The sequence below is a fragment of the Embiotoca jacksoni genome, unplaced genomic scaffold, assembly GCF_022577435.1.
Source record: "Embiotoca jacksoni isolate LCO1_2020_lvr unplaced genomic scaffold, fEmbJac1.0.p SCAF_62, whole genome shotgun sequence".
Classification (NCBI taxonomy): domain Eukaryota; kingdom Metazoa; phylum Chordata; class Actinopteri; family Embiotocidae; genus Embiotoca; species Embiotoca jacksoni.
The window spans coordinates 1,423,131-1,444,612 of NW_027185417.1; the positions used below are offsets into that span (position 1 = coordinate 1,423,131).

Consider the following 21,482-nt stretch of genomic DNA (forward strand, 5'->3'; position numbering starts at 1 on the left):
GAGTGCTTCCTGTCCACCAAAAATATTTCTTGGAAAAGACAACACTTGTGCCATATCACAACATTTTTAAATCCAAAATCTAAGACGATATCTTGTCTCGTCACAATATCAATATAATATCAATATACTGTCCTGCCCTATTTCAAACAGGACAAATCTATGAGAAAGCAAACCGTAGTCTCAGCCCACAATTTGGGATTAGTACTGATGAGACAAATGTATTTTATTTTTGCATTGTGCAGGTTCAGCTGATCTCTATCAGTTTCTTCGTGAATGTTTCAGTCAGTAAAAGTTGTGTTGTCTCTTAATACTCTATGAACTTGTATATTCTTGCTCCCTTCAAAAATGTAAAAGCCAGATTCTCTCTCGCCCCTTCAGCCCTTTCTGACCCAGACGGAGGCCCCTGTCGGAGGACCTACTGCGGACGGGGTCGACAGTGTGTGCTGATGGCGGAAACCGGCCGTGCGGAGTGTGTTTGCCAGGAAAAATGCCGGCCCTCCTTTGTGCCGGTGTGCGGCTCAGACGGCAGGTTCTACGAGAACCACTGTGAGGTTTACCGCACCGCCTGCCTGGAGAGGAGACGGATCTATGTGGTACACAGCAAGGACTGCTTCTTCAAAGGTACCATTCAAGTGTTCACATCACTACACTGACACTACAGAGTGCTGCTACACACTATAAAAAGGTCAACTCGTTTTTCTTTTTTTTAATATGAGCCACAGTATTTTAACCAGTTTAGTGTACACCAATATTTGACATATTCAAAATTAATAGATGACATAGAGGACTTATGCATGTTATTGCCATGTTGTAATTAGTGCAGGAGGTTGTCAAAATTGTAATAACGTCATGCACAAAGTTTGATGCCAAACAGCATGCTGTTGCTCTCAACTCACAACTCTGCACTTCAGCTGTATTTCAGGAACAATGGCCGCTCTATGTTTTTGCCAGGGACCTTAGCAAAGCAGACCTAGTGAAAAGGCAAAGTTGCCTTTGTGATGTTTAAACAGTGTTGTTTCAAAGTAAATCGATTGAAGTTGGAAAACGAAGCAAAATTTGGCCTTCAAGATCGACGGCAGCTCAAACTTTTCTCTTCTGTATTCATTTTGTTTGAGAGTAAGTTGACGTATTTGTGTGATTAAAAATGTTGGAAACACCCGTTGGAGAAGTTCTCCAGAGATTTTTGCCACTTTAGCAGGTAAACAGTCTTTTTTGGTTGGTGGAGGTGGCTCATTGAATTTTTGATCCAGTAGACAAAAGATAATTTAATGTTGTGAGTAATAACACTGCACTGTTTTTTTTTCTTTTGGTGGTACTACTAAATACTTGTGATCTTTTTTTTCGGTTGATTGATTGAAGTTAAAATGTTGACCACGCCTATAATCTCATTTAAAAACATTTGATAGCAGTATCTTGATATATGAAATAACTTCAGCACTTAATTTAAAAAAAATGTGGCATGTGGTTTGAAAATTGTAAAAGTGAAATTACACATCAATGTTACAGTTTTATTCTTAAACCTGATTTAAGGGGGGGGAGTATTTTGCCTAAATTAACATCATTTAGGTTAAAATGTTCACTTCTTTGCAGCTGCTGCTGCGACACAACAAAAAGAGCCACAGAGCTGCTGTATCTCTTGTATCTCGCTGCATCACCAAGTACGACATATGTTGATGCTTTTGATGCTTTTTGTAAGTGAAAATTGGGCCTCACATGTGAGGCATACGTTTGAGCAATCTGACGGCTATGCTGGAGCTTTCACTTTGGTTTGACACTGAAACATTTACAGAGAAATGGAGTTGTACAGACAAGCGAGACAATTGTTTTTGTACCACGTTACCAGCTGTCAAGCTTCAGTCACAAGCATCACACTGTGGAAATCATGCTGTTCCTGTCAGCCACCTATTCAGCTTAGATGAAGGGATGAAATAATCTGTAGTTAGGCGCTGAAGGCTGTGGCTCAGGTTAAAGATTGTCGGGGAAACAATAGCTGAATGCTGACACTCGGCACTTGTTATCAGGCGCTTATTCATCTCTGCTGTGTGGTCTGCATCCAGTAATCATGCTCTTATCAGTACAAGGAAGCATACCAACTTGGCCCTCATCACAAAAACTGGCATCCAAATCCTTTAGAGCGGCACATTACATGTTAATGTAATGATCGAATCTGATTGTGGAATTTTAATGGTGAGTTTTCATTCAGGAGGAAATCGATGTCAGAACAGTGCTAACATTGGGCTGGCTTGTCTTGCTGTGATTTCATGCATGAATTTAAACTTCCTGTGCTATAATGTAGTCAGTGGTCACGCATTCATATAATACACATCCACATACACGGTCTAAACTCCGATGTACTCCTCACCTCTACTGCATCCATATCCTGGCACTCACAAATCACCAGTAGGTTACTGAGGATAGTAAATCATTAAAATAATTTGCAAAATTAGCACGAGCAGTCAGCATTATTATCCAAAAGCAGCCGGCTTGCTTTATCATGACTTCGATTTAAAAGGTAACCAGACATGGTGGGGCTTTTTTAGGAACTAATTTTATGTATTTAGACACAAAAATATGAATTTGACCGTTTTTTTTTTTTTTTACTTGTGACTCCATACGTATGTACAGAGAAGCTGTTGGCATCTTCCCGTCTTTAAATGTTGTTTTCCAGGTCAAATGAGTATCAGACATGTTTTATAAGGCTTCGGGGTGTGGATGTTAAAATAGAAAGTAAAACTATTGTTGTTTGGAGTGCACGGTTTCACGTCAACGCAGTGCAAAAACGCAAATGCAGACACATGGCAGTCCTTTTAGTCATACCACATTAGGGAGGCGTGGATTCCTGGCAAGCACCACCATGCATAGCTAATCCACATTAGGGATGTTCAGTCGGCACATTAGGCTTAAACTTGGTGTCTGAATGCAAACCAGCAGGAGATGGAAAATGTTGGAAATCAGTCAGATGTCATGGGAATCATGTGTGTGTCTGTGTAAATGGCAAGTAATTATTGCACCTGACATACAAAGACGTCATTGGAGGGCTCGAGTCATTATTCAAAATCATTATTTGGTCAGAGACACAGCAGAGGAACTGAAGAGGGGGTGCAGTGGTTAAGTTGTCTCCAGAACTGTAAGCTTCCCTGCTTGTCTGCGAGTGGCCTTATTCCACGTTGTTTACCCGAGTGCTTCCTACAGTGTAATTCAGTACTTGAACGTAACAACACATCCTGGTTTGAAGCCTGTGTAACTCATCCAAACACCACTATCGGCCACTATAAAACAAGCCACACTGAACCCTTTTCCTTGTTTTGTGACGGTATTTCACAAGCAGGCGCTCTCAGATAAAACCAGAGCAGGAGGACAACACAATCATAGCTCCCCATCACGCTGGATTGAGTTCCCTGTTACTTTTCTTTGTTCCCCAAAATTTGATGTGTGCACTCTGCTGAAGTTTCAGGTCCACGGTGAAATAGAAAATGTGTACGAACCGACGTAAAACGATATACTTACTCAAAACTGTTGTTGCTTTCTCTGCTCAATGCACACATAATATTTTTGGTGGACATTTTTGAGAGCCTAGAATTGAAATGCTTGATGCCAAAAAAGTTTCTTACTCTCGTTCTCAGACCAACACTCCTCACAGACATAAATGGATCTCTGAGGTCCGTAGAGCTAATGTATGTATGTGTGCGTGTGTGCGTGCGTGTGTTGGGGGGTTATTTGGTTTAAAATTTGATAAATCTAAAAGCTCAGCTGTGAAAGTCTATTTTCTTCAGCTCAGGGCTACGGCTGAAGTCACACTGTCAAATTTGGCAAGTAGTTACGCAGGCTTTCGTTTCATCATCTGGATTATTGTGATTCACTCTGCACAGCCCGGGAAAAAACTCTTCACTGTGGAAAAAAGAGAGAGGGCACCCTATTTCTATTGTGCTGACCTTTCCTTCCTGGCTCCCACCTTAAGAGCTGATCTTGAAGATTTTGGTTATGCATAAAGTTTTGAAGGGTTTGGCACATATTCACAGCCTCCTTCGTCACGATTCCACCAACGGGTCATTTTGGACTTCGGACCAAATGTTGCTTCTAGCTAAAGTGTGAACAGAAAGGCTGCAGCCTAGTGACCATCTGTTATTCTACTACAACAAAATTGAGTTTTAATAGTTGATGTTTTACAGACTAAAATCTTTGGTGATGTTATTTTTAAATTGTTATGCAGTTTTTTTTTCATATTGCTATTTCCTTCCAGCAAAAAACACATGACTTTGACATGTGCAAACATGACCGCATGACACACGCGATTGTGAAACATATATTATGCCCATGGGAAATATGTAGTTTGGGAACATTTTCATGGTGTAATGTTTGAAGCATATGTAGATTACCATGTGAAAACTTTGGGAAATGCGTTTTAAAAATGAGTTGTTTTATTTTTGTGTATCATGTAACTCCATAAGTGTTTTAAGAGATTCAGAGAAAACATTGACTTGTTTCAAGGAGAAAGTGTGACTGTCCTTTAGTTTAATGCTGTTATTAGAATTTGTATTTACATTTTTCTCAGGCAGTTGAGTGAAACAAAAGGGGAAACAGTTTAATGTTTCAAACTACTATCGAGCGGTTGAGGCGAACGTAGTTGTAGAGGTGAAGGAGTTTGCCAATGGGCTATCTATGGGTACCCAGATATTCTCTTTGATGCAGCTTGAAGGATGCTTTAGCCTGCTTCTGACTCGATGGGACTGGTGCACGCAAAAGTGTTTGGCAAAGGATTTGCGGTTTTTGACAGACAGGAGAGGTGATTGCATATAGGTTATAAAAGTTGGCTATAACCCTCAGGATGGGGCTCTTTGTTCTGCCCTGTCACTGGTTTCTTTGTATGTACACTGTTTGGCAGGTAGTTTAATCCATATAGATGTAAAATGAGTGCAAATAGTGGCATGGTATTAGTATAACAATGGAAGCATGAAATGCTACATTCAAAAGTAAATATATATCTATTACATACCAGTAATAGAGGCACAACAGTGTTAGGAAACCAAAACAGGATAAATGGGTTTTCATTATTGTACCTTTTCAATAAATTTAATTCTGTTTTTACCGTGGCGCTTTTTTGAGATTACTGAGCTAGCTTAAGCTATCCACTTCACAAAGTCTCTGCAAAAGAATGAGCACAGAAACCACAAATGTGAAACACACACAAGTGAAAGTCAGTCCGTCTTCTCGAGAAATGCCAAATTGATCATCAGCTTCAAAGTTAAAAGTTATTTGACCCCAAATGGCTTTAGAAGGGGCACATTGTCAATAAAAAAGATTGATATAGCGGCTGTACTCAAACCTAATAACCCATTTAGATTTTAATTGCTAAAAGTCATAAAACAGGTTTTGAGGATGTCGTCTGTTTTTTTTTTTCACCAGGTGAAAAATGACACCGCCTCTCGCTAAATAATTGATGCCATAAAAATGATAATAACTTTTAATAGAGAGGCAGTGCCACCCCTTGACTGATGTTTTTCAGACTTAACCATGCATGGTGATCTGTGTTATATTTCCCCCCTATTTTATTCATTCATTTGAACAATTGGCACAAACTTGGAAGCAGAAGCATGCCGAAACCTGTAATAGTATGTATGATCCTTTCAAGAAAGGCATGATGTAGACAAGAAGTTCCATTTACAGATTTAAAAATCTCATTAATTTTAGCAATCACTTGTCAAATTTGCATTGCAAGCACACACGCCTGTCTCTCCACTTCTGCTGTGGTGAGTGAATCGACCCACTCCTGACCCTGCCTTTGATTTCACCCTTTCCCTCTGAAACAATTTGGAAAAAGAGGGAACACAGTTGATTAATCGCTTTCATCTTCCTGATGAGTACCAAGCTCCCAGCAAAGGCAGTCCAAAGAGATTGGGTTGTGTAGGGCTCTCAGCAGGGGGGGTCTTTAATGTATCCTGCCATGACCACTTCATTAGGGAGGAGTGTCATGCTGGTGATACTTGGTTGTGATCCTGTTGACTCCCGGATCAGACAAGTGATGTGTTTGCAGCGTCCAGATCGAAATCAGTGATGAGTCTCCCCGGGGTCATGGTGGGCTATGTTTCAGCTCAGACAGGGTACTGATAATAGACGGTTTATAAAAATGGACGAAAGCTCTGGGGCTGAAAATTGAAACCAAAGCAGAAGTGCCTTAACGTATAATACCACAGAGGGCCACCAGGTGTTCCCTTAAAAAAAAAAACTTTGGCTCCAATAGACTCCCATTTAAAAAGTGCCTACTTCTCTTATTAAACACTTTGTTAATATGTTGTTAAGGTGTAATTAGTTAAATTTACTCCTTCTGATCATTGTTCTGCTGGTTCTTCTGAAATTAATTCCATAAGCGATTCGATATTACGCCTCAAAGAGAGGTATGGTTGGGGGCGTGAATTGTTTGATTGACATGCCTCAGGTGCAGTCAGGTCGATCCAATAGGTGGGCGGGTGCATTGTCCTCAGGTTCTTAGTCAGATCCATCCCTCGCTCTTCTCAAGCTTATCCAAATATGGTCACTCCTGGCTCCAAAAAAAACCCCAAGATGGCAACGACCAAAGTGCCAAATAGGTGATGTCACCGTGGGCTGGTACCAACCCACCTATCCATTTAGCAAGTCATCCGTTAAGTCGGGGGTTGAATACATTTGCAGTCTACTTGCCACGGCTTGTCACATGTTGTAACCTTCTGCATTTTTATGCTGTTAATCATCTGTGATTTATTCTGTGACTCCCTGTGGGGACCCTGACCCCAGGTTGGAAACAAGCCAGAATATTGTTGATCATAGAGCTGTAACAATTTGTCAATTGTTCAGCGATTTGATTAGTAGAATAATAATTAGTGACTATTGTGATACTTGAATACTTGTTTAGATTATTTTTTTAAGCAAAAGAAAAAGAAAGCGTTCTCTTGGTTTGGTCTTCTGTCTTGTGACTATAACTATTTAATAATAATGCAAATAATATATATAATATAATATATATAATATATTATATATATAAATAATGTTTTAGATGAGATGAAAAATGAATTTAGGATTAATCAATGCTCAAAATAATCACCTGACTTAATTTTATCCATCCAATATATAAGTATCTTTGTAAGGACCCTGATTGATTGACGTTTCAGCCATCATCAGTCTTCTTGGGAACCAAAAACTGTTGCCAAATTTCAGTAAGCATGAGGTACGGTGCTCTTGACGTAATGAACTCTTTGTCTTCTCCTCCATATATATCCCTCCATTTCATCATCCATCCATGTTTGCTGCGTCTCTGACTTTTAGGAGCTGCCTCAACCTCTCTGATTACTGTTTATCATCCCGGCTCATTCAGTGGCAGTTGTGGTTATTGCATGAGCCATCAAAGCTGCCCCCTCTCGTCTTTCCCGCTCTTCTCTCTGCAGTCCATGGCAGCGTTCTGCCTCCAACGTCCATCTTATTGCTCGCTAACCCTCTGCCCCCTCCTGTGATTGCGGCCATTAACTCGGTCACACAAACATACGGCTCTCATAAGGAGGATCGACTTTGGCTCGAGTTCAAGCCCTGCAAACTTAGTGTAAACAGAGGTTATACAAGGTCACAACTCAATGCTTTTGAAGATGGCAAATGTACCAACCGTGTGTTTGTACTTGCAGGGTTTTCATGATCTCTGTTTTTGTTTGCTTCAGGCTCTCTTTTGTGCCAATATTCAAAGCATTTAAATGACTAAACAGTTTTGTGTGGTTTCACAAACACTTCCTTAAAAAACTGAAGCACTTTTATGGGCATAAAATAACTGCATTTTCACAAAAGTGGGTTGAATTCTGATATAACTCTGTTTAAATTAGTTCATGGTATTTTTACAATCTCATAACAACGCAGCTAACCTGAAAACCAATTAGTTTATGGCAGTTACATGGGTATCTTTCGTGACTCTGGTGCTGATCTCTTCAGGGTTTGTCCTGTCAATGACAATGCATGTGTAATTCGAGCATGACATGCTCGAGTTGCGCAGACTGGTCAATTCATGTAAAATTAAATTTTACATTTATTCAGTTGGAGCTTGTTAAATGACTCCATTGAGCTCTGCACCACAACAGCACAATAAATTCTGACAATTTGACCGAACTGTTTCAGCAGGCGTGTAAAGTTAGCCGGGTCACAGAATGTATCACTGCATCAGAAGTTGCCGTCCAACACTCTGTTAGGTTAACAAGAACAAAAACCAGGCAGGATACCAGGTGTGACTTGTGCGCTCATACACACAAACACACCTAACACCCTACAGGCTTCCCCTGACAGCCCTTTATTTGTTACAGTGGGCTTATTAACGAGCAGTCCAACTATTCCCCTTTTTTTTTTTTTTTTTTTTTTTTTTTCACCCAACACCTTTCTCCTGGTTTTCTCTTCTCAGCGGTCACGTGGGTCTTGCCTCATTAAGTTGATTTCCTCCCCACAGATTCATTACGGTGGAAGTATTTGCTGTTTGAAATGGATGCCCTGTTCCAGATAGAGATGTCTCCTGGTCCAACTCTGGTCCCTTGCCTCATAAACATCAGTCTCCCCTATGAAAATAGAAAGCTCTCTTTTGGCCACTGACGTCCCTCCATTGTTGTGGTAGTGGGACATTGTCAAGGATACTGCACCAAAAGCATGATGCTTTCCTACCAGCCATGGATGCGGCAACAGCCTGCATGTCGAATCAGGCTACACCTGCAGCGGTTGGTACAATGAGATGAGCCAATACTGGATTTTTTTTTTTTGAGCCGATATCGATATTAGGAAGTAAAAAAATTCTGACATCGATATATTAACCGAAATGTAATTATCATACATTTCTGACAAATACATTTATTACAGACCAATTATTTTACAGTTTAACGACACAAATTATTGTTGGAAATTAAATCAAGGCATTAAAACAGGGAATGTTACTGGGAAGGTAATAATTATAAATATACTATAAAGGAAAAAAGAAAAGACAAGTGAAACAATTTCACCCCATGCATCTTGTTCTGCATTATCTTCTATAAAAAGTAGTTTTAATGTCCGGCAACATATACGCAGATACAGATGTTTCTGTGAGAGACAAATATCGGCCGCTAAAAATCTGTCATCATGTAAATCGGTTGAGATCTAACGTTTGGTACTACTTTGATTTTATAAAGATAAAAACATTGACAAATGTTTGGGTTGAACAGCAAACAAAAATGCAGACAATTTTTTTCTCTCTGATGTTTCAAAGATGGCTAATTATTCCATGGACATTTTTTTTATACCTTACACTTAAAAATAAATCATCCATGAACTCTGATTCAACCTTTTCAAATGACCTCATACTTAAATCAAAAATATTGCTCTTGCTTCTATGAATGTTTGGATGGCATATATCTTGCCATGCAGAACTACTATGCTGTGTGTTGGGCCACTGTTACGTTGAATAATGTGTCTGACTATGGATCAGACGGTTCAACTCCTGGCAAGCTCGGGATAAAAGTTCACTTGTCTTTATTAACAGTAGTCCTTCTCTTCGTACTGTGTATCCTAGGACTATTACGTCTGATTATCAGCTCCATCTTTCATGTTTTCCGTAATTGAAACTGCAGAAGCTTTCACTGTTCTTCTCGGGCTGCACTCTGTTTTTTTGCTCTTTTATTCTTCACCTCTCTAGCACTGACTGCCTCTTCTTGAACTATTTGTAAAATACAACACTAAATTGCACGTTCAGATGTGCACACATTCACAGGAATGAAGACACACACTTCTGTCATGACAAAAAACAAAATAATCTCCTCTGAAAGAGGATTTATTCATGCCTAAGATATTTTGACATGCTTGTCACAACACTGGCACCGGCTATCACTTTGCCTTTTCAGTGCTGAGCTGTACTCTGCCGCACCACAATGGGCCTCTTGGATCGGTTGCGCGGCTTTAGCTTTGGACGTGTGTTGCCCAGCTTGTAGCATATGAGCGCACTCATAATTGAAATGTGATATATGAGTAATCAAGTGGAGATGGTATTAGTATTTGGAACTCAATTTCTTCATTTCTATTTCTACGTCTAAAACTTACAAACCAACTTGTTTCCTCTGTTTTTCAGGTAAATCTCTAATCTTGATATTGTTCTGGGAAAGTCATTCTGTCTGGTCTCTTGTAGAATTAGGACGTGGCACAGCATAATATTTGGAGCTCATCATTTACATGGTCATTTTTTTATTACTGTTCATAACCCTTTTTAAACGCTGTTGACAAAAGCCTCTGAACAAGTGAGGAATAAGAAAGTGACAAAGGAACTCATCTGGCCAATCCCCTTCAATTCATAATCCTTTCATCTGTTTAATGGCTGAAAGGGAAATACATATGGCTGCCAGAGCTCCGGGTCCCAACTTTAGAAACTTTGCCTATCTAATGTGTTTTTGTCAAAGACGGGTTCCTGTTACTAACAACTGAGATTATATATGTCTTCCACTGCAAAAGCATTTTAGAAACCAATCAAGTAATTTGTTTACATTTTGCTCGGCGACATTTTTTACTGCCTTTTAGAAAAGACAGAAATACATTCCATGCAGATCCATTTATTTTGCCATGTACTCCTTTCCTTACGGACCGCTTTCCTCTCCTCTATCTTTCACCCTCATTTTTCTCTTGCTATGCCCCCAATATAGTGCAGACGGGGATTTGAGTGACTCTGTCAAGCTTCTCTCTACATTCCCGGTCTGTGTTAAATTGGTTCAGAGCTTAAGTAGAGTGTGAGCCTGGGAAAATAAAAAATAAAAATACAAGCGGCACCTCGAGGCAAAGTGACCCTGGGTAGTGAAATACATACTGTGTGTCCCTGACAAACGCATGCACGCACGCACGCACGCACGCACGCACCCACGCAGTACAAGTATACAAGGTCAGAGTGTAAAACGTACATATGGCTGTGCTGACTCCTAATCCGTCGCAGCGTCTTCAAACATCTTTGCTTAAGAGACTGTCCCCCTCTCCCCCAAAAAGAAGCTTATTACCACCCACATTTAAGTTTTAAAGTTACATAACTCTCGTATAAATAACGACAATGTGGTGTCCTGGAGAAGTGACGCAGTTCAGATGACCTCTATACAGTGCGAGGTCCCTGGGTGCAGGAGACCGCTGTTCAATTCACATTTCTAACCACCAGTTGGGACAGTTTTTCAAAACCGTGTTTACTGTTTCCGTGAAAACCAATTTTAAGAAAGTAGTGCCATTATCGCACAACATGTTTCAAGCAATCATTTTAACCCAAATCATTATTTTTCCCAAATTTAAACCATGTGGTTCTTGGGCCTAAAACTCACCGGGGGCACTAATTTAGGAAACACTCCTTTGAGTCATGCATGAGGATAGGAACAAATGACTCGTATGTTTAAGTGGATTAGAGGATTTATCTTTGTTTCACATGGAAGTGTTTGTAGCTGCTTCATACAAAGTCCAGGGTCACTATGATGCCGCTGAATTAACTTGGGACACATCAAAAAGCTCCCGGATGTTATTGTGTGATGGTTAAACTAATGTGGCTCGGATGGCCCCTAACAGTATTAAACAGAACAAAACAGAAAAATAATTTAACTTTGTTAGAATTTAGAAAGATTGCCACAGATACTTAAATTCTCCTTCGAAATGCCTTTGTGCTTGGATGGAGTTTGCCACAAAAGTTAAATGACGCTCGGTCACTGTCATAAAGTTTGTGTGAATGGGGTTCACTTTACATGTTCCCCAGCTCAGCTCACAGCGTCACTTCTATTTGCTTTTTTTTCATATCTGCCTCTCTGTTTCCACCCGATCTTGCTGGGAAGAGATAACTGAACAGTCCCTCCACTGTCCTGTGTAATGCGAGTTGTCAGATTCTATATTTCCACTCTGCCAGCTCAACAGTTTGACCAGAGGGCAAAGGACGAGCCTGGATTGACAACTAGCGCAGCTCAATGTGCTGCAGCTACTGATTTGCCAGCTCTCTAGCCGACAGAATGACCAACTGAACGACTGCCTAGCTACTCACAAAGCCCTCTCTGTGACCAAGGCACTTAAGCAACTTTGAACACTATTCTCAAAAAAGAATGACAAGTCCAAACTGTGTCGTACATGAGGAGCTATATCTAAAAACAAAAGCTTTCTTAATGTTCCCTTTACACACATAGCAGTGGCCCCAGGTTATCTTTTGCATTAATCAAAACTGTATCAATTACAAGGACATTAGTTTGCTATATTCTAGTGTCATGTAGCAGCATTTTCTACATATAAAATGCTAGTCTTGGAGCCTGGCTCCACTACAAAAATGCTCACGGCTTGTCTTCACAGGGATTACAGTCTGGATACACTGCTCGAATAGCCGTTTGCTCAGCCCCCCCCCCCCCCCCCCCTCTCCCGCCCTCCCACCCCACCCAAAGAAAACAAAAAAAACTGCAGGGCATTCAGTGTTAAAAAGAAAAAAAAAAAAGAAAAAAAAAAGCATCATCCCATTAAACATAATTTAAAAAATAGACTGTGACACAGGCTCTAGGTAGCTGCAGTGGTGCAAGAGTGTTGGCTGGTTTCGGCTCATGCTAATTGATTAAAATGAACCTAAGGTCTACGCCCAGTAGGATGAAACAACTGCGAAAAATTCCCTATGGAGCGTAACCAGTCCCATATATTCATGCAGTGAGTTTGGTTCTGGGTACACCGCGCTACCCTTCTTCTGCCTGATTTTTTTTAAATAGGAAACTGATCCTCACATAGGTTTCTGGAATATTTCATAATACCAGCCTGAATAAAATGAGATTTATGTGACATATTTATTGGTTGTTCATATAAAGTCCTAGTTGACAAATGTCGATGTAGTTTCTAACAGCACACGACATAGATGGCCGCATCTGCAATGCGAGCGTCTTTATTTGGCTTCTGCTGTGCCCAACAAACAGCGGTTCTGAATTGCTGACACAAAGGTTTCTGTGTATAAAAAGCAACAGTAAGAAAATATACATCCTAAGTAGAAAGCAAGGTGGCCTTCACACAATATTGTCCTTTGGGAAAAATAAGCACTCTTTTCTGCTTCATATGTCATGGTCATTTCGTACCATCAAAACACAAGTTGCAACTGTATCCCTGATATATTGGCTGACACTGCCCTTGGCACTCATTATTAGCATCTCACTACCACAGGACCTATTTGCATCATTGAGTCACTATTCTACCATAAGTCGCTGACTATGGAGAGTGCTCTAATTCCAAGATCCAAAAGGAGTAACGACACCAACAGCTGCCTCAGGCAAGTTATCAGACCGTGTTATTGTTTTCAAGCTCATCCCACAAGATTTCCTCAGAGAACCGGAGCAGTATGGATGGATGCTGCTGACCTTTCTGTTTTAGCACCTATGTTACAGGTGTCACTGCTGCTAGCAGGGACCAATAGCTTCCTCTTGAGGTGAGCTTCCATCTCGTTGTCGTCCCATTGCTGCCCATGATGCCTGCTGGCATGATGCATGGCAAGGCTGCCAATTCAGTTTTTGTTATTTACAATTTTCTCCATAATTAGATTGAGTGTTTGCACCTGAGGGCTGAGATTTATTGTCATCCATTGTCACGTACAGTATATCCTCCTGCTGTGAGTGGTCTCCTTGTCAGGGTTCACACTCGCTATAGCTTTATAAAATGTTTGAGATTTCCTTGCTTCAGTTTTTCCTCTTAGTAATTAAACCTTGATGTTAACACTGGCTCTACGTGAAACCAAAACCCTTCAAGCACAGATTGTATAAGTTGCTTTTTAAGTTATTATCCTTTTAGACGGTGTAAAAATAAGCTTAGGCATTTAAAATATAACACAATTTCAATATCCAGCATTTAAATAATCATTTAAGCAAAATAGTGGGCTTACAGTTTACGAACTGCCAGTTCTGGGGACTCCCTGAGAGTAACTACCCACTGGGGACCTCACCAAGAACTAAATACCTTCAAGGGCTTTATTTGTTTGCATCACCAATAGGAACGCCAGAGTGACGAAAGCTGGGCAACAGTCGACGATGCTTCTTCTGCACAACATACTACAACAACAACAACAACTTATTTTGTTAGTTTGCATCTGAAATGACTTGATCAAAAACCACTGAATCCTCACAACAACAGAAAATGACTAACCAATCGAGGCAGCAGTAGACCGGCAACTCTTGTGTTCTGCAAGGTTAAATTACAGTTTTTCTCAAGGGAGTCGGGTGGCTTTGAAGAAAGCAATGCATTAGCTTCAGTTCCTCTGTGAGAAAGGGCTGTCTGATGGCAAGGTAAAGTAGTGAACCAACCACTAGAGTTCCTCTTGTGCTGTGAAAGGATCTGAAGTATGAGCTACAAGAGTCCTTCAAAACAGAGTCCTAAGAACTAGTCACCAAAAAATGTAGTACTTCCAACAACAGTTCTTAGAACTATTAAAAAGTTCCATTAGTCAAAAAAAAAATCTTTAAAAAGCTATGATGTGGCATAAATTAAAGTTACAAGCACTGAATTTCTCAGTACATCCACATCCCCAAATTTCCTCCCAGCTCTCTGTTAATGTTTTCATTTGAAGTCAGCACACAGTGTCGTTTTTTTCCGTTTTTCTTTTCAGAGTATCAACAACAACAACGGGGCTTCAGTTCGAGTGTAAGAGATGGAGACAGTTTGTTTTCCAAATTCAATCAATTTCGGAAACTGAAAGAATACATTCTTGAACAAAATAATGCAGTTTGTACCACAAAGAGTGACGGTGGATTAAAAATATGGATTTTGCTAAGGAGGCCTACATCAGGCTGCTGCTGTAATTAAATGCACCATATAGTCCAAGTGTTTTACATTCTTTATGTAACATTAGATATTTAGTTTGTGGGAGAGTGAAGTGCGATCCCTGGCCTCACTCATTATCATGCAAAACAGTTGCATTATTCAAGTGTGCGGCATGGCTCAGTGATGGATACCATTTCATATGAATTAGTCACCACACTTCAAGTGAATTACTTGCAGCTGGGTGGAAGGCGATGGCTGCTTATTACTCATGATACTAATTCTGCAGTTTGTTTGCTTCATTTCTTTAACAACTTGCTCATCCGCAATCTTTTTTTCTACATTTTAACCGTTTGTCTGAGACGCTGATCGAGGCTCTGTGTTGTACCAAAGGCCATTTCATAGAACATTTGTCTGCTCAACTGGTCCACCCGTGACCTTACTGTGACAAATGACTGTCTAATGACTAAACGACTGCTACACTCAGTTCACAGCAAAACAATTTGTTTGCAGAAGACCCTTAGTTAGGACTTACAACCCAGCTCCACTTGTTTATCCCCGTGTTTGTGTGTGCATGTAATTAATAGCTAAACTGCTAATTGGCATCATTACCATTTCCTGAAAAATGTAGCCGACTTCAAGTACTATAAGGCAGCTAGCTGTAATCAGTTTTTGAAGAAGAATGCTTGTAGTGTTCTTGTTTTCGCTCCTTTAACACAGGTATATCTGATATTTAAATGCACACTACATGCTTGAAAAGGTGCTGCTCGCAGATGTGCTTTAATTAAAATTCTTCACACAATGTCGCATATATTCATCTATTTGCATTGGTTGAGATCTGCTGTTGAACAAGTGCGACATTGAGACACTGACGGTCTTTTTTGTTCAACTCACTGCGTGAATGTGATTCACACAGTCCAGTATTACACTTTCAATCTCAGGGTGCTTTACAATTGGACACTTAATACCCTTAGATCCCCGATTTGGATAAAGAGAAGGTGAAACAAAAGACAAACAAAAAAAGCTTGAACTAAAAACAACAGGAGGAACTTTAAAGCAACAAAGCAGAAATCCCCTTTTTCCAGGATAAAGCAGTGCAAACCAGACATAATCCTCTACATGTCCATGTCCTCATAATAGGACAAAAACAAAGACAAAGAGTGGTAATATTAAAGAAGTTCATGAGTTAGAAATATTTAACAAACTATTTTTCCCTTTGTTTGCTATTGCTTGTTGCTACCTCAGACAAAGATGACAACTCCCCTGGCGGACGATAACAGCAACTCTCTGGGAACACTTCAATGTTTTAATGGTGTTGTTATCTCGTTAGATACAGTCATATCCATTGTGGCCAGGGGTGGCGTCTGCTACCTTATCTGTGCAAGACGCCGGATGGTATTCTTCTGTGTGTAAGCTCAGGTTCACAGGCAGAGAGGTTGATAATTGAAATCCTGAGTGGCAGGTCACTTTCATGGAAAACAAACACTGCATACTTGAGCTTCAGTAATTGCTTTTGAAGAGCGGCTACAGTTGTATACTGGGCGAAGAAAAAAATAAAAACACACAACACACTTGCAGAAATGCACACACGCTGAACACGCGGAGAACAAATCCAAACGCAGCGCTTTCCTTCAGGGTCGTTTGCCATGGAACCATGCACTGGTGGCTGGCCTGGGAGCTTCAATGACAGGGCAAATACAGTCTCCCTGCCTGGACTGACACACACACACACACACACACGCACACGCACACGCACACGCGCACACACGCACACACGCACTGGATTTCCGGCCCCAGAGCTCACAGAGTGACTTCTTTTCTAGCACATCCTGCGCAATGGAGCAACCATCCCTGCAGCTACACCCGTGTCTCTCTCAGCCTCTTCACTCCCGTGTCCCCAGAGCCTCAACCCAGCTCTACGAGCCCTCCACTCGTCCCTCTACTTCTCCCCCTTCTCCTCTCCTTTACCCTGCTCCTCTCCTTTACCCTCCTCTCTTGCCACTCCCTCCCTCCTTTCTGTCCTCACTAGTTATTCACTCATCCACTTCACTGTCCATCCCCAAGGCCCCATCCTGTTTGTCCATGTCCTCCCCTTTTTTTTCCAGTTGTTTCCTGACAGATTTGCTGCACTCTTCTTGTCCCTCTTTTCTACCCAGCCGTCATCTCTCAGTGCTTTTTGTTTTATTAGATTGGGTGAAACTTCATTCGGAAGCATTGTGGATCACATCAAGTTCGCATCAACTCGTGCCTTTTTAATCTGGCGTCAGTCTCACATTGCTCATTCAGAAAAAAATAATTTCTCGCTCCACCCCTTGAGATTGTTTCTACTTTCAGAGCAGCTTTGCCTCCAAGAGATGTTTGAGTCACTGAAATTTCAATCAGCCTCAAGAAATTTTAATTTTTTTTATTTTTCTTGTTTTGGATTCACTGTCTTCCTGCTGTCCTTCCTTTACTGTGTACTTTTATCCTACATAACTTCAGCTCTGTACTTTCGTGCTCACAGTACTTTGTCTCCTCTTTCCTGACTTTATTGTTCTCCGTCCCTCACCTTTCCTTGTTTCTTCTCGTGACAACCCCGAAGGAGAGCCCTCTGTAGTCAGTTGGTGCAGTGAGCGCTCCCTCCTTCCCCCGTGTTCCAAACCCGCCGTAATATGACACTGTTACATCCCAATCCGTCCTCCAACCGGCCTGCAATAAACTGTCTAACACGGAGACACTCACCGTCTCCTGAGCTTTGGGATGGTGATTCAGGCCACTGCGTTGCCTCTCCAAATGGTTCACAGCTGCAGAGAACAGAGTATTGACATTAACCTCAGATATCTCTGTTTGAGTCATGTATCAAGTTATCACACCGTGTAAATAATGCCTGCAGGTAAGCTGTATTATAAAACTTTGCAGAAAGTGAGCAGCTGACAAGAACAGGCATTTTCTGCTGGCCCTTATGGAACTATACAGTATAGATACATTTATGAAGATATGCCGCAAAGCCAGTTTGATATTGATATATGCTATTGTGTCATGAATTTAAAAAAATTTTTTTTTACAAAGAGTAAAGTTTTACAAAGTCATATCAACTGCCACACCAGCAGCAGTCAACATGTGATGCACTGGATGACATTTATGCTCCTCCTGCGGTGGATGTTTTTTGTTGCCCAATAGAAGAAGTGGTATCTTGGTTTTGAATACAGTGGCCCTCTTCTGAATTTGTTAACTTCAACAATAATAAAGTATATGTGTACATGCTGTTCTAAAAGAACAGCAAATGACTTACGTAATTTCCTTCAACCTAAGGTTGTTTGGTTTTCCTTGGGTTGATTTTTCCTGTTAGTGACCTCACCACCTCTTACAGAAAAAACAAATAAATGTCCCTTTTGCAAAAACTCGTGTTCACATGCGCATGTGATTGTGCACATTTGAAAGATGTATGTTGCCCATGGGAAACGTGGGATTTTGGAATATCTTCATTTCAGGGGTCTCCAACCAGGAGCCACTATCTACTTGTTGAGTATTCATTTGTTATTGTTCACATAAGAGAACAGGATTCAGCTGGTTTGGGTGGACCTCAGCTAATTGAATACATTTTACTAAGCATGAGCAGCTCTTGGACACTTTTATTTTAAGTAGCTTTTAGAGTGAAAAAGGTTGGAGACCGCTGGTGTATTGTCTGAAGTCCATGTAGATTCCCATGTGAAAAACGTTGCACATATTTCTCCGTTATCATATATTGAAATGCGGTAAGCATGTGGAAAACATGGTAAACTTGGGTTTCTTTCTGTGAGGGCCGAGGGCATCTGTGCCTTGTTGAATTAGTAGCAAGTTCACTGATGTCACTAGCTAATGCATTTTTTTGCAACCTGCTAAAGCAAGTAAAACGCAATATGTGTGAAACGGTGGGGTTGAAGTCAATTGATATTTCAGGTTTTCAATACAACTTCATCTTCTAGTTATGATTTTTTTTTTTTGTCCCTTAAAAGGCAGTGATCCGACCTGCAGGGTCCACAATATTTACTTCTTATCTGTAATGCAGTTAGAAGGGGAGCTGTGCCTCTCACTGAATGCATAAGATGCTTAATTACTCAAACAGGTGCTTGCCACTGAGGCAGGATTGATGCTTCAAGAGCACTCAATTAATTGAAGCCCATTATCAATAACAGGCCCTTGGATCTTTTCTGATTTAATTTAGCAACACACAGGGATCAACAGTGTTAATTAGAGACTCACAAGAAGGTAGGGGCATCAGAAATAAATGTGAACATCTGGTGTGATTAATTTATCGCATTTTCTCACAACAACGACTCTGCGCGCTTTTACTCACTTCCTGATCCGTGGCTGAGCCTTAAATGAGCAATTCAGATCACATTAACAGGTAATATATTTCATGGCTCTCTTGAGAAGGCATCCACATGATAGACACTTCCAGACATTAGCAGGTATGAAGAAAAATTAGGTCTGTCCTCATGCTAATTAAATGTTTCCACTGACCTTCTGTGGAACGGGTTAATTTACACTGATGTGTACACACAGCAACTTCTAGCCAGCAAAGGCAGACTCGCATATCGGCGCTTACACACACTTGCGCAAATCCACACTTTTTTTTTTTTTAATGAGATTACCTCGGCAGACATTTATAGACTCAGTTAATCTAACAGCACGAGCGGTTCACCATTCCATATGTTTGTGCTTAATTCCAATTAAACCTGGGCTGTGGACAAACTAATTTTCTAAACCAATTACTCTGGAAGGAGATAAAATACAGAAGCAACCTTTGAACAACCTTCTTCTCCATAAAATCTCCAACCCAAAAATAAAACCCAGATATACAAATCTCCCGGTAAGCCGAGCCACCAGGCAACACGGCTGCAATAAACTACTGCTGACATTTGTCACATTTCTGTGTGTGGGAGGTCTGCAAGTCCGTCTTTCTTAGGAAAAACAGGATAATAGAGGTAAAACTAAGTGCCCTCCAGGTTCCATAAGAGTAACTATTCAATATGATATGCTGTGGGACTGCACAATGGCTTAGTGGATGCAGCTGTTCCTGGATAACTCAGAGCAGTAGGGTCTTTGCAACACCTCTCTGTGTTCTCACAGGCTTTCTCAGGGTTCCTCACAGAAGCAATATAATCTACTGAAGATTTCTTGGCAGCATTAGTGTTTGTAATTTAATTCAATAGCTTTTACATTATTATTATGTGCAGGACCCTTCAAACATATGTTAACATGGATGTTTTTGCTACGTTATGCCTGTGAATTAGAGATCAAAACACAACAAACAAAGAGAAGGGCTTTCTGTTAGTAGTAGTTGGCAATTCACTGAAAGACATTGTATGTTCAGCCATTACCATATTACAAAAAGTTAAACAGTTATAGAGTCATTGTTGTAAATACTAGGGATGTCCCAAGCTGATCCCAACAATCGGTTTTGTTTGCTTTGTTATTTTGTAAAGAAAAAGAAAATAGATGAAAACTTGAGATGAACAATGTGAGAAACTGTATATAAAAAAAAAAGGCTCAGCCTTCATTGCAAATTTAAAGGCTCCCTGATTAAGACCTTTATGCCTCCTCCAAAACCCTATCTCCTAACCCATCACCACCCCTGCAGAGGGCCTGCAGAGCTCCTTTAGCTACAGGCCTTTGATCTACCCAACCGAGAGCATCCTAAAGCCCTGCCTTTGACTGCCACTGGACCTCCCTTTGGAGAGGCCTGCACCTTATGGTGCAGCTCCCCTGCTGGTGTGAACCACAGATCTGCTGGCTGACAGATCCAGAGATCCCACCTCACAGGATAAAAGTGGATATTAATGTGGACACAAGTCTTGACATGCAAGTTTAATGTGTCTTTTTTTTTTTTTTTTTTTTTTTTTTTTCCAAAGCAGTGCCCTTTAGAGAGAACCAGTCAAAGATGAGTCTTGTTTATGAAGGTTGGGGTTATAAGTGAGATTGTTGACATTATCATCAAACTCCAAAGCATTCACACAGATAACCAACAGCTGTTATAACAGTAAGTATGCAAAATTACCACTTCAGCGATCTGTAGATTTGAGTTTAATGCCAACAATGAAATTGCTCTCTGCTTGTGACAATATCAAACCGCTAACAAGTTATTTTGCTACTACGGGTTGGTTGCCATGAGAAGAGAGGAAAATGACACAAAGAGAAAGAACACCTTGCATTTACTTTAAAGCGCTCGAGAAATACTATTCATGCATACCTGGTGTACGGGGGAAGCAAAGACGGAGAGCAAATGCATCATCCAGAGTGTCCTGTGTTCATCTGTGTGGGGAAGAACACACACAGCACGGTTATTTAGGTTGTCTTTTTACTCACATAGACGGGTAAATATACACAGTACACTTTGTTGCATCGGTTTGTAAAATAATTGTATTTTCTGGTTTGGCAGTGCTTCAAGTGTAGCACTGAATTTTACATTTTAATGTAATACATTGTAGTCACACAAAGATATCGTGAGTTTTGAAGAACTGTGTGAGCGGAATAAAAAAAAAAAAAAACACATTATATTGACTCTCATTCGCTCATTTACTGTTTTCGCCATAAAAATACTACATAATTTACTGTGGTGAACAATAACTAAGTTCCAACACTTAATGCTTAACATTTAAAGGCACCTTGTGAAGTTTTATTGTTAAGAAAACTAATTTTCTGTTTACCTCGAGTGAAACTCATAAGAAAACTAATCTGTATTCTTGCAGCCTGTTGAAAGTGTTTCATACATTTCCTTTCTTACA

The 21,482-nt window shown here is 40.5% G+C and overlaps 1 protein-coding gene across 1 annotated transcript in view; it reads left to right on the top strand.

The window, feature by feature from the left end:
- Nucleotides 1–21,482, top strand: part of fstl4 (follistatin-like 4) — a 196,128-nt gene that overhangs the window by 77,118 nt on the left and 97,528 nt on the right. Inside the window, exon 4 of the mRNA XM_069174883.1 lies at nucleotides 379–621. Coding sequence (XP_069030984.1) covers nucleotides 379–621 — 243 coding nt within the window. The remainder of the gene's footprint in view (nucleotides 1–378; nucleotides 622–21,482) is intronic.